The sequence below is a fragment of the Typopeltis vanoorti genome, chromosome 21 (genome assembly GCF_054136105.1).
Source record: "Typopeltis vanoorti isolate ZY-2024b chromosome 21, IOZ_Tvanoo_1.0, whole genome shotgun sequence".
In the NCBI taxonomy this organism is placed as follows: domain Eukaryota; kingdom Metazoa; phylum Arthropoda; class Arachnida; order Uropygi; family Thelyphonidae; genus Typopeltis; species Typopeltis vanoorti.
The window spans coordinates 75090132-75104300 of NC_143569.1; the positions used below are offsets into that span (position 1 = coordinate 75090132).

Sequence of the window (14169 nt, forward strand, 5' to 3'; positions counted from 1 at the left end):
TCCTAAGGTATTAAAAGCTTTGCACACAATCTACTAGAACTAAAGCACAGTCCACTGGTCTTGAAATCCGATCACTTTCTCCCAAACTTAATAGTGATGCAATATAGTTTGAAAATTCAGTAGATTATTGGATTAGCATTACAAAAATACTTCATAATTTCCCAATTCAGAATATTTTTGATTTATGAAAGGCATATATAATTTTGTTCGTATTATGCAGTATATGCAGCTCATATTCTCTTTCAGAGGACTAAAACTTTTTTTTTCACAAAAGATCATACCTTCCTTTTATCTCTTGTTAGACTGCTAACATACATACAAATAAAAGTGCTTTCCACACTTACTTGCCGTTTTCTTAAACTAATTCAAGTATTTCTGCTTATAAGATCCTGTAATATCAATACCTTCAATGAAATAACATATATAAATGACTATAGAATACATTAAAATAAGCGATTAAAATTTTTCGAATTTTCGTTACATGATTCATAAATATACTTTATTAACCCATTATACGTCTTTCAAATTCATCAGCTACGCGTTGATATTCTGATCGAATGATGTTTGCAAATATTTCATGCCAGGAAGCTCAAATTATGATACCTGTCACTACCGAAGGAAGAAAACTCCGGTCAAAAACTAGGAAGGGCAAAATATATGACAAATGTTTATATAACATAACTCAATATAAAAAGAGAGCCAAGTACTGAGAAAGTAGGATGTTATCTGTGCAGCTGAAAAATAGCTAAACATTACTGATATTTTTAATACTTTATGGCATTGTTCGTTTACTATAACGCGAATTTCAGAGGAAGAGTAATTAGAAAAACAAGGTAGCTGTTTTAAAATGCTACCAAACTCTTTCTTTCCCACTGTTTTGCTTGCTTTTTACCTATGAGATGTTTTCTTTTGTAAGATTTGTTTTAGATCATCAGTTCCCAACCGATGGTACGCGTACCACCGGGGATACGTGCTGGGCCGTTCAGGGGTACACGAAAAATAATCAGTAATGGTGGAAAAACAAGTAAAGTAAACAAAATGCAAAACGTTAGTTATGCATTTATACAATAAATATTAATAATAATAATAAATCAAAAGTTTGTTAAATGCTTGCTCATCATTATCAATATAAGTATCAGCATTTAAAAACAGCTATTTTAATAACAAGCGGTACAATTTATAGAAATAGGTTTAAAAGGGGTTCACAAGTGGATTATCGGGATTATCAGTTACGGAAGCTTATGCAGTAAAATGTGTAGGCCTGCGCGAAAGCGTAACATACGATGACACAAGTGAAAAAAGGTTGGGAACCACTGTTTTAGATGATGCAGTAAGAGAATTGCTGGTCAAAATCACTCGAATAGTGTAACAAACAGATATCTTTGCTGCATTTTCTTCTCTCTCTTTCTCTCTCTCTCATTTAACCAAATCCTCTATTCTAGTCCAACTGCGAAAATTTTCAGGTTATCTTACCTAATAAGAAACAGCTGTGATCCGTATTTTTCATAAAAGAGATTATTCGTTGTGAGTTGCAGAGATTTTTTTGTAGCTTCCTGCATACTTCCGGTGGAATTCCAAGGCTATAATTATTAAAGTTAAAAAAAAAAAAAAAAAATCATTATATTCAAATTTGTCACCTTACAAAGTGACTCAATTTTTTCTATTTTTTTTTTTATTTCTTTAGGTTTAGGGCGCTTAAAATTTCATAAATAAATTTCTGTTTAATACTACGAATTAACCTCGTGTACTAAAATATTCAACGTAGACTACAGTTTAAAGCAGGTTGAATTTTGGTCTTAATGATTCTTGTAATAAAAATAGTTAACAATTCACTACATTTTTTGGCTGAACAATTATCGATGTTACCCTTGGTAACTGACATGTATATGAAGATTTTACACCACTAGGTGGCGGACTACCAACTACCAGACATGAACATTAATTGATAAATGATAACAATAATTATCTCTTCTGTTAGAAGCCACTAGTTGTTAACATATTTCCCTCTACACAGAGATTTGTCAACTTGAAGAAACATAATTTTAAAAAAGAATTTTCTTTTGAAAGTTATCTGAACAGTTTTGGTAACATTTGAATAGCCATTAAACTTGTTTACAATTAACAACGTTGATTTAATCTGAATTTATTGAAAAAGCGTCATCAACTTTCATTTAGGAACAGCAATACCGAACATCTCAGTAGTCTATGTTCCAATCTTAAAAAAAAAAAAAAAAAAAAAAATCGAGATTACGTCATTTTTTGAAACTTTTACTTTTCTTGAAGATATGTTGTTGTTGAATAATTCAACACGATATTTAAAGAAACAGTATACAATTTATGCAAATAAACGTTTATAAAAATATTTAGAAGCACATCATGATCTAATATTCTTATTTGATTTATTTTTCCTTTGCAGTTTTACGAATTCCTCGGACACACTGCAATCACAATCTTTGCAGCATTTGTTTGTTATCTACTTGTTGAAGCTCCCTTCGCAAATCTTGAAAAGATTGCAAGCTTAGCTGCAAACCGAAAAATTAAAAGACTCACCAACGCACAGATAAAAACAAAAGAAAATGGTGTTCGCATAATACATATTACTAATAACATTTGTAATAAATAAACAGAGATTACGCCAACATTGAAAATATTCTAATAAAATTATTTATTGTACTTTACTTCTTTTTATAAATACGATTGTATAAAAACAAAACGACATATACCTCATTTTACAAATATAAATGACTACAAAATAAAATGACAGTGTACCTCCTGATACAAATGCCTAAAATTTAGGCGAGAGACATCCACTCACTTTCCTAAATTTATTTATAAGTACGATACATCCAAATGAACAACTTAATGGTAATATTAATATGAAAAGAGGCATATTTGTTTATTTACTTGGACACGAACAATTTCAACATGAACAACGCCATTTCGAATGGCTCAAAACATTTCTATTTGATACACGAACATCTTATCTTCTCGTATCAAGTTAAGAGTTTTGTGGGTTGTGATATTCGCTATTGTGAGTACCAGCTGCTCACACATTCAGTATAAGAAACTTGTGCACATTGGCTAAAATAAGAGAGGATGGACAGTTTTCCCTGCAGCTAGAGGGGGATGCAGGGCAAAGCTGTTGTTATTGCCTGTAGATATAACAGTAGTTGTAATATACGAAGAATGACACCATGCTGGTGGATTCGAAAACTGGCTGATTGTTACCAATAAAGCTCAATTTCGTGTCTACAAAATATTACTTAAATTCCTTGACATTTTAAAAAACATTTGAGCAAATGTCACACAGCATAATTTACGTTTAACTATTTGCTCATTCTTCTAGTCTACGACAATTCCTAGTTCCGATATGTTTGAAATTCTTCCTTCCTTTGAAATTTTTGAAACTGGTGTATTAATAAGCCGCGCGATTAGCCTAGTTGCTTTGCGCTTCGCAACCATATGCTTGGGGAAGGAGAGTGTCCTAGGTTCGATTCCCGTCGACGACGTGAGGGGCTTAAGGATCTTCCTCAGCCATTGCCAAGTAAGCCGGTCTTGGGCGTAGAGAGCAGGGTTTTCTCTGCCAGTTTATCTGTGGTTTTTCATCCCTTAAGCAGGCAAACCGTCCCCGTGAACACACAGGCTACAGTCATAAATACTTACGTCAAGGAAGGCAACGAAAAATCACCTTGCATCACTGTCTCCCTAGTAATCAGCTGCAACCCTCTCAAAGAGAGGAAGCCACAGGATTAGGATATTAATAAGATTGATTGCATTGAAAGCTGGCGGCTGGTTGACAAAACAAAATATTCGAAGGATGTCTTAAGATATAATTCCACTTAATTTTATCCTTATTCAATTATCAGACAAAAGTCATTGTCCCACATAACTCTGATTTCTCAATCCAACTTTAAAAAATATTTATAGTAATTAAGGTCGGCTGTTGGAATTGATGGAAAATGATTGACATCAGCATATCTCTGTATCAAGCATTATAGTTAAGGAGATAATGGAGATACAGTGCTGTAGAGGTCTTCATTCTCTCACTATTTTAAATGTATTCGTGATGCATTTAAATACAGAGGAAGGTATCTTTTAATTCCCTTAACGTATTTGTTTCATTCTGAATAAAAATGTATCTTTCTGGATGTTTTAATCAGTAATTTGAACTAACATAATAACGTGTTCGCAATCTATGATGGAGTACGTATTAGCGGGAAAATGTTAGCCATGTGATATATGCCAAGGCAATTTTAGCAGCCGTACATATAAGAAATTGCAAGCTCAGTTATCGCATGAGTATCACACAAAAGTTTCCTAAAACTTTACAAGTTTTAGGATACTTTTATGTGCACCTCCCAAAATATGTCAGTAGTATTCTAAGATACTGCGGACTGAGGAATAGTACAAGAAATGCCAGTGCAAAGAGAAGCAGGATTTCGTTGTTCGAAAAAAGAACATCAAGATTTCGGAAGCTGAGGATAATACTAATACGATAGTCCAGTGTTAGGAAAACAAGTCTAGGTATTAATATCCATCAAGGTTAAGACGCTGGCATTGTAGTTGAAAAATAGAATGAGGAAGTGAGATCTATTGGACAGAAAATAGAATATTATGTTTTTGGCGATGATGAATAGATCGTGCATTTACCACTGAAAAATAGCACGAATAATAGTATTTTACTTATTTTTAGTGAAAGTCCCATTGCGCTAGGTTAGCTAGTTGACATATGATGATACAAGGGCAATGAGATCTATCCAGGCAAGCATAGCACCAATGTATGAAATCAATATAAAGCAATTGGTCATAACCTATTTTGGTCCATAAGTTGGTTGTGTTCTCTTGACCGATTTGCTTTGATACGAAGCGAAAAACATGAATTTCTTTGAGCAAAATCCTTCCATCTCCGTATGACACTAAGTCACCTTCACTTACGTATTCGAAGGGAAAGCCTTTCTATTCAAAAGCATCGTCGAATCCGACTGAGTATGAAATCTCAGTTGCTTTGGTTGATTAAGCAATGAGGTGTTCTTAAGCAGTATTGTCAGTAATCAATGAATACAGCTTGTGGACGATGAATGAACTATCGTTTATGAATACGTAGAAAAGGATAGGAGAAAGAAAACAGCAATCGAGACATTCTTGGATTGCTTGAGAAATATGAAGTTAGAATGCTTCTTCAACCGGAGAATGTTTTCTGGAAGGCATGCATAGGATTCCTCCACATGGGAGAAAAAACATTTAATTGGTTAGTTATTCAATGTAATCTGGAGCTTTACCTAGAACTATTTCTACGAGGTGTTTCCTTCTATTTGATTTTTAAAATCTTGTCTTCGGTAGCTTGCTGAAGTTTGTAAAATTTCGTAAAATTAAAGGAACAGTATCTTATTAGAAGATATTTGCTACATAAACAACTTATCTCTGAACAAAAACCACTTCTTGAATACTCTAAAGCTTTTGACACCATAGACCACACAATTCTTAAAAAAACCTCCAAACTGTAGGCCTGAGGAATTCTACAACTGATTGGAAGTCTGTCTGAAAAGCAGAACCCAGATTACAAAAATAAATCGCACCTACGGCGACGGATCTGAGATTAATCATTCCTCAAGGGACAATTCTAGACCAATATACGATATATATATATTTTTTTTTTATTTATTTATTTTTTTTATTTTTTATTTTTTAAGTTAATAATTATACTGACTAAGAACACCGAGAAAGGTAAGAAAACCTTTAATATAACACGACTAGTTTCGTTGGAACGCAGACTTCTTCAGGTGTGTAAATAATAACAAAAAACTGGAAAAATAATAAGGTAAAAAACATGGACTTCTCAAATTAACAAAATAGGAATAGCAACAGTCATATTTGAACTGGTGTCCGCGTGGCAGGACTAGCGTGAGTTGTAAGTGAGTGGCAACTGATTCGAGAGCGCCACTCAATCACTGCGCTGTGGGCGTCAGGCAAAGCAAACTGTAGCTTAAATTGTTGTTCATGTGATGGATCCAGAACTATCCTTTTTGATTCTACGATGCGTCTCTCAAGTTCGTCATCGCATTTATAGATATTGGTCGTAAGATTCCAGTCTATTTGGTGTTGAAGCTCTTCTAGATTAGAGTTAGCGGAGAAAAGAACATGACTGGAGAGTGCGCTTGCACGGGTTCTTTTGTGAGAGATGTCACGCTGGTGTTCCTCAAGATGTAGTGAAATAGACTTATCAGTCTGTCCACAATAAGGTTTACCGCAGTTGCAGACGACTTTATAAACTCCTGGAAACTGAAGCTGGTTGTGTTTTGGTTTGGGGCGACTTAGAAAAGAACGAAGCTTTGGTAGGGTGGTGAAGAAGGTTTAATGTTGAATTTCTTCATTATTTTGGCCAGTTTTGGAGATAGAGAGCTTATGAATGGCAATTGGATGTGAGTAATAGGATTGGAGTTATCATCTTGTCGAGGTTGGATACGTGGATGTAGATGTTTAGTGATGCTTCGAGAAGAATAGCCGTTGTTTAAGAATGTGCTTTTCAAATGACTGAGTTCTGTTTGAAGGTCTTCTTTTACTCAAATAAGAGATCTTGTTCGATGTGTCAGAGTGAAAATAATGCCAAACCTCTGTGGAGGGAAATGATGAGAAGATGCATGCAAGTATCTATCTGTGTGAGTAGTTTTTCGAAAAATCGAAAATTTAAGACACTCAAGCATTCTAGTGATCTCTAAGTCCAACCATGCGAGGACGCCATTCATCTCGGTCGGACGTGAATTTGATACTCTGGTGTTGATTATTTGAATGATCTAGGAAGGTTTGTAGCTCCTTTACACCATATTGAACATATTGACCATGAAAATGTCATCAATGTATTGATGACATCTTCCATATCTGAAATATTTTGCTCTGTATATTACTGGACTTAATCAACACATCCTTTAGGTGGAAACAAAAAAAAATAAGCCAATGTTAGAGAAACGTAATCTTAATTCCTTTATATAAACAATATGTATAAATCAAACATCACCAGAGTCAAAAAAAAAAAAAAAAAAAAAAAAAATCTGTCCCGCTTCTAATGAGAATTGATTGTGACAGAGGCGATTAACTCAGCCACGTGAAGAAAATTAACGCAGTATTAAACAGCGCTGCAAAATGAAAATCAGCAAAGAGACATATTTCTTACTCCCTTTTCACAGAAGAAGACAAACAGAAGTAATTTTCGTGAAAGGAAATCGTTAACCTCTTCGCTCAAACAATACATCTAAAACAAAGCACACAGTACAGCTATATAGCTTTTCCATGATATAGCTTTTCCATGTGGATGTCCATTGACTTCCTTAAAAGCAAGGATATCGTCAAGCAGTTCTATATTTTTTGATTATATATTATTGGATTCTGAATGAAGAGAAATTAAAATTGTTAATACTTCTTTCAGAATCCAACATAATCCACCATGTCATAAACAACACTTGTGTATATTATTTGATGTTAGTCTCTTGCTTATGAATTAATATTCATATAATTACTTTACGTTTGTTTATTATTATTTAATTATTTAATCTAGAATATGTATTAGTTACAAAAAGGACTCTGTATAAAAATGTCATTCATTTTATTTAATTTATTCCTATGATTATATTGTAAGAAACTGTATATATGTAAATTTAATGTACCTTATGTGAACTACGAATTATTTCCTTATTTGTATTTCTGAAAGAGAATGTAAATATATAGACTACTGCTGATATGATTTTATGTAATTCTTCTCATTGAGATTTGATTGGCTGTTGTCAATGAAATGAAGTTATTTTTAGATGGCGCGTGTGGAGCGTGAGCTAAGGTATTCGAAGGGAGAAGGAGTGGATATGAGCTGGACTGGCTAGAACCGGATTTTGGCGGGAAGAATGAGCGATTTTAATTGGAAAACGAAAGTAAAGAGAGGAGAAGCGTTCAGGATAGAAAGAAGTGAAGTAACGGGTGGCAGTAAAGGGATTTGGGAAATGCCGTAAATCGATTAAGAATGGACTGGGAATTAATAGGCAGTTTGGAATATTTCTACGGAATTCTAAAATTACGACGAATTTTAATTGTTTTGAGGAAGATGGTGCAAAGCTGAATTAAATACATAGAAGAAAACAAGGAATAAGTAGATTACCTAAAACGAGTGCGTCAAGACTTGTTGAAACTCTATGTTTAATATTTCAGTTATTTTACTGATGATTTCTTTTGAATAGTGTTACTTCAAAGTAATAGTTAAGTACAGTTTAAGTGTGCCTATAGTAAATCCAGTGTGTAAAAGGTGTAACCCGGTAAGAGCAGTCCATTTTTTTATATTTCAGCGTGAAGAAATAAGAGTTAGCTCCGCCTGATATATCTTAACATTAATTGTGGCGTTCTACTAAAAATAGCCGAAGTATGAAGCTTTAAAGTGTTTCCCCCTGATACGATAACTGCCTCATAATTAAATTAAGTGTTTATTGACTATGAGAGAATTAGAGATTTCTACCTTAAGAATAATTACTGTAAAATTCTGGAACATTGAACTGTGTGAACCATTTTAATTATTCGGAAGAATATAGAATTGACAGCTGAATGTTTGATGCCTAAAGCATTATGTTTGTTATGAGTATTTGAACTAAGTTGATGTAAAAGAATTGAATTATCTCATTGAATATATATATTCAGATTGAAAATATATTCAGATTAGTTCATATAATACAGGAATCATATGGACTAATCTGAATATAGGGTGGCGCAGTATGGTATAAATTTTCTTATATTCGGATCAGTATCAATTAGCATCTATCAAAATAAAAACGGGATTTAAAGAAATATGAATAGATCCAACTAACCAACATAAATTAATCAGTTAGCAAGATGGACGACACAACACAAGCGAGTACATCATCAAGGAGTTATATATTTTTTATTGTTAGTCTCTCTCATACCAGGTGGCCTCAGATATATTTCTTTCTATTTCAATGACCCACTGTTTAATTGCTCATTTTGTTTGGCTATAGATCATCTTCCCATCAGCAATACTTTTCCCATCTTCTATTATTATTATTATATATGGATATAAGGTGATGTGTAGGTGTACGAGTGCTCACACCTTGATATTACTGCTCTCTTTTCATAGTTTCAAGGTGGGTTGCACTCATTTTTCTTTAATTTGAAAAGTACTGCAAGATTATTTTGCTTGTCACGCTGAAGATAAAGATGTCTAATTCATCGAAATTGGCTAAGTAGTATCCAAATTTTCTGTGATGAAAGCTGTAGTCAGAGGGGACTGTGGTCACTATCGAGCAAAATACAAAGAACGCCGCCATTTTTACAAGGTCATACTGCAGTTGCTGAAGGGAAGAAAGGTGAGTCATGAAGTGTAAAAAATGCCTGAAAGATCTATTGTCCGAAAGAAATCATATAACGTGTGGGAAATGCCTTAGGCATCCCTATTTTACATGTGTCCGCCTTTCAGGAACAACTTGACAACATAAATCCAATGCAGAACGCCAGAAAAGGAAGTGCCTATACTGCAAGGAGAAGAAAGAAATGCAGCCCCCCCCTAGGATATAAATAAACAACGCAGCCCATTTTACCAGAGGCAGAATTAGACGAGCTCAACAGAAAATGAAATAAATAAAAAAGGCAAGTCCTATATTTTGAATTCTTTAAGTATACTATATAGAAATCTGTACCATACTACATAGAAAATAGTTTAGAAAATATAAAAGCCAGCCTAATAGCCTTTCTCCAATAATTCTTCGATAAGGCAATGAACAATTAAAAAAAAAGCGAGTATGATAATTTCGTCAGTTATAATAATTTAACAATGGAAGAATTCTTGCAATCTGTAAAGGATATCGAAATTAGTGCTAATATACTAACTGACAGGCAACATAATTTATCAAGAGACATCAGAACTACGTCAAAAAGTTCTTTAAAAACAAGATGAGCTTTTAAATCAGCAAAAGTATAAAGAAGATCTTGTCATAAATGGTCTCCCTGAAACTAGTCTTACAGAAAATCTCAAGGACGTAATTTTAAAGTTAGGCCATACAACTGATATCCCTCTGCAGCCTAAGCATTCAGGCTGTAAATCAGAATTCTCCAGAAAATCAAAAGTCAAGCCTTGCCAGGAGCCACTCCTGTTTTAGTTCGTCGTATAAGCAAGTTCGCAAGAGATAATCTCATAAAAGCCAGCAGACTGAAACAAAACAACAACAACAAAAAAAAAACAGTTGCCAATGACTTGAATGTATCGCAAGATAATACATCAATCTTTCCATCTGGGTATTTAACACCATTAACACCAGACTATATCAGTAAGTTTACTTTTGACCAGCTGGACACATGGAAGCAATATATAGATCAAACGAGGGGATTCTCCATTCTAAATATTAACATCAGAAGCATTCGAAAACATTGTTTAATGTTGCAGATTTATCTCAAGGATTATACTGGTGTTATTGATGGATTGGTCCTAATGGAAGTATCTGTTACTAATCATGGCGTAACTATCTTTCAAATTCCAGGATTTCAACAACATAGATCCTGCCGACAAACAAAGAGAGGGGTGGAATTTTAATATTTACCAAACATAAATTAATAGCAAAAGAAAATGTTTATAAGTTTGAACATGCTTAAATCCTTCGCATCGAAATTATTAATACTGCCTATCAACAGCACCTCTTAATAATAAATGCTATTTATAGGCCACGAAACTTGATGCAATTATCATAAACTAAATTATTGGCTCTCAAGCCAAGAATAATACTCAACTTCTATCGAGATATAACCTAATACCAACTAGAACGTCATACACAAGAGAAGAAGTAATCGAAAATATTATCGCTGCTTCTTGTTTAGATCATGTAAACGTTTGGGCATGACCAAAAAAGTAACACCGCAGCAGAAATAAAATGCAAAGTAGAAGACCATTACTTCACGGCTTATGCGATGCTTCACATCTGAAAAATCAACACAAAATAATAATAGACAAAGAAATAGTCAACATCTACAAAAGAAGTTTCATATTGTCCCCAAAGCACAGTACGGTTTTAGAAGAATTAGCGAACAACTTCTCTCTTGGAAGAGAGATGTTGTCCCTGCTTACAATTAATTCTGCTTTAGATAAAACAAAATGGTCATGGCAGTCTTTATCGATTTGACTAAAACATTCGACACACTAAACATCAAACCTTATTAGAAAAGCCAAGACATGTTGGAATAGATGGGCCTCTGCACACGTGGTTTAGAAACGACTTTCAAAATACAAAACAAATCACCCGCATGGAGTCAATCTGTATTAGAGAGTTACCAGTAATATGAGTAGTGCCGGGGAGAGTTGTTTTTTCTCCAACTCTATTTAATATTTTAAAATTAGTGTTGGTGAGATGGATAGGTGGTTGGTTGATGGAGAGATATCAAAGAGTAGTTGATTCAGGAGTAGAGTCCAAAAGACGGCCTGTGACTAGTGGTGTGCCGCAAGGTTCTGTTTGGACCACTGCTGTTTAATCATTAACGATATAGGGAAGGATCTAAGTGGAACAGTTCATTTGTTCGCTGATGATGCAAAGTTGGGTAGGGCAATAGTGAATGCAGAAGATGTAAAAGTCTTGCAGGATGACTTAGATAGATTGGAGTTCTGGGCTAAGGAGAATGGATGTCAATTTAATGTGACAAAATGTAAGGTTATGCATTTTGGGATGAAAAGATTAGCAGCAGTATACAACATTGGTGGAACTGTACCCCAAGAGATTGATGAGGCCAGGGACTTGGGAGTGTTGGTGGATAGGGAGATGAAGTTTAGGGGACACATTGCAAAAGTAGCTAAATCAGCTCATTAACTCACTTGGTTGTTGAAAAATACCTTGACGAGCAGAGACAAGCAAGTTATTGTACCTCTGTACCGAGCCTTGATAAGACCTCATCTCGACTACTGTGCCCATATTTGGTCACCTAGGTTCCTTCGTGATGGGGAGGAGGTGGAGAGGATCCAGAGACGAGTGACTAAGATGATAACAGGTCTATGGAATGAACTATATGAGAACAGGTTGAAGATTTGTGGGTTGCAGAAACTAGTTGATAGGCGGAAAAGGGGAGATATGATTGAGACATTCAAATTGCTGAAGGGATTCTATAGGATTAATTCAGAGGCTATTTTTGAGATCAGGACTGGTAGTGGGAGAACTAGGGGACATCTATGGAAGCTAGGCAAGAGTGTGGTTAGCAGGGGTGTTAGAGCTGGGTTCTTTACTTTTAGAGTGGTAAATGAGTGGAATAAGCTGCCAGAGTCTGTTGTGGGTGCTATTACGGTGAACGAGTTCAAGGCAAGGTATGATAGATACTGTGAGAATGTAATCGCATAGTTGTGTGAACATGATGTTTAGGGCCTCCCTCGATGAGTCTAAGGACTCCTGGAGTCACCCGAAATATAATAATAATAATAATAATAATAATAATATCAATATGCACGATATGAACCAGCTACCTCTCAAAGGCAAGATCTTCCAATATGCAGAAGACACAGCTATAATAACCATTCATAATAATGCAAGCATGGCCCAAACAAATATACAGCATGATATAAATCTGCAAATCTGCTCATCTATATCTATATATATATATATATATATATATATATATATATATATATATATATATATATAACACCTGATCTCTCTCTCTCTCTCTCTCTCTCTCTCTCTCTCTCTCTCTCTCTCTCTCTCTATATATATATATATATATATATATATATATATATATATATATATATATATATATATATATATATATATATATATATATATATATATATATATATATAACCATTCAACATTTACTCTCCAACATAAAAAAAAACACAGAACAGTACAATCACTACCACCTCTCCTGCTGAAACAATACGATACTTTGGGATTTACTTCGATGTAGATATGAACTGGAAGAGCCAGATAAACCATCTACAAAACAAACGCTTCAGGTTAACGGATATAGTTCCTACACCATAAAATCCCTGATATACATGATGCGAACATGTACTAAGATACGTAATAACAACGCTCGAGATTTGTACACACAACATTCTAAACAGATTAATACAATTACAAAATAGATTAATACAATTACAGTACAAAATGATAAACTACTGAAAACGAGAGCCAAAAGGTTTTCACTTCGGGAATGCAAAATTATTCAAATTAAGTGAATATTGAATCCAACATTATTGATAAAGCTGATGCTTTGGTAACAAAGACACGATACTAGCTTTATACACTACAATGTCAGAACAAAATATACTAACAGGAAAACACTTATGTCACTACGCAGCTATACTAAAATATTCATTTGATACCAACAACGGGTTTTCCTCCCTGTATGGCTTACATGAGTGAGTATGGGCTGACTGACCCGACGTACCTGATTCCGGACCATGCCTTATTTCATATAATATACATCTGTTATGTTATCTGTAGATTGGTCCCTACTTCTCTTTATTATTATTATTTCTTTCTTTCTTTTTTTTTTCTTTCTTTCTTTCCTTTATACTCCATTGCTATTAGAATTTTTGAACTAGGGATGAATCTTTCCTATTTTACTTTGCTTCATCTCTTGCAGTGAGAATGTGCTTTATCTCCCAGTTATTTGCCTTACCTAGTAGGTTAAACAAACACAGGAGGCTATGCCAAGCCACTTCTGTAGATTATTGAAAGTTTTATAAAATTTTATCAAGAAATTCTTATGAATAGAAGCTTAACTTATTCTTATGAACCAGTGTGAAATGGTGCTAGAAGGTGGGACATGCGGTTGGAAAGGCATGGAAATGGTCACAGGGGAAGAGCAGAGAGGAACTTCCAATGAAATTAACAAGATTGATGAAGCTGGACAAAAGCCTATTGGAAGTTTATCTTCTGATAATCTCAGAAAAACATGACTATGATTTACATAAAATAGGAACATGGAATGCAAGAAACATGTATGAAGGAAAAATGGAACTGGTGAAGGAAGAAATGAGAACTCGAGTTAAGATTTTAGGAATCAGTGGACTGAAATGGACAGGTACTCATGATTTCATGATGGATCACTCTGGACAAGGAAATCTTAGAAGACATGGAGTAGCATTCATAGTTAGAAGACAATACAGAAAATACATTTTGTGTTACAATCCAGTGTCCGATAGAA

General features: G+C 34.3%; 1 protein-coding gene across 1 annotated transcript in view; it reads left to right on the top strand.

Moving 5' to 3' along the window:
* LOC150094983 (uncharacterized) overlaps window positions 1–13921 on the top strand; it is a 45740-nt gene extending 31819 nt beyond the window's left edge. The window contains exon 9 of the mRNA XM_090411165.1: window positions 13763–13921. Within this exon, the coding sequence (XP_090267291.1) occupies window positions 13763–13921 (159 nt within the window). The remainder of the gene's footprint in view (window positions 1–13762) is intronic.
* The last annotated feature ends 248 nt before the right edge of the window (window positions 13922–14169 follow it).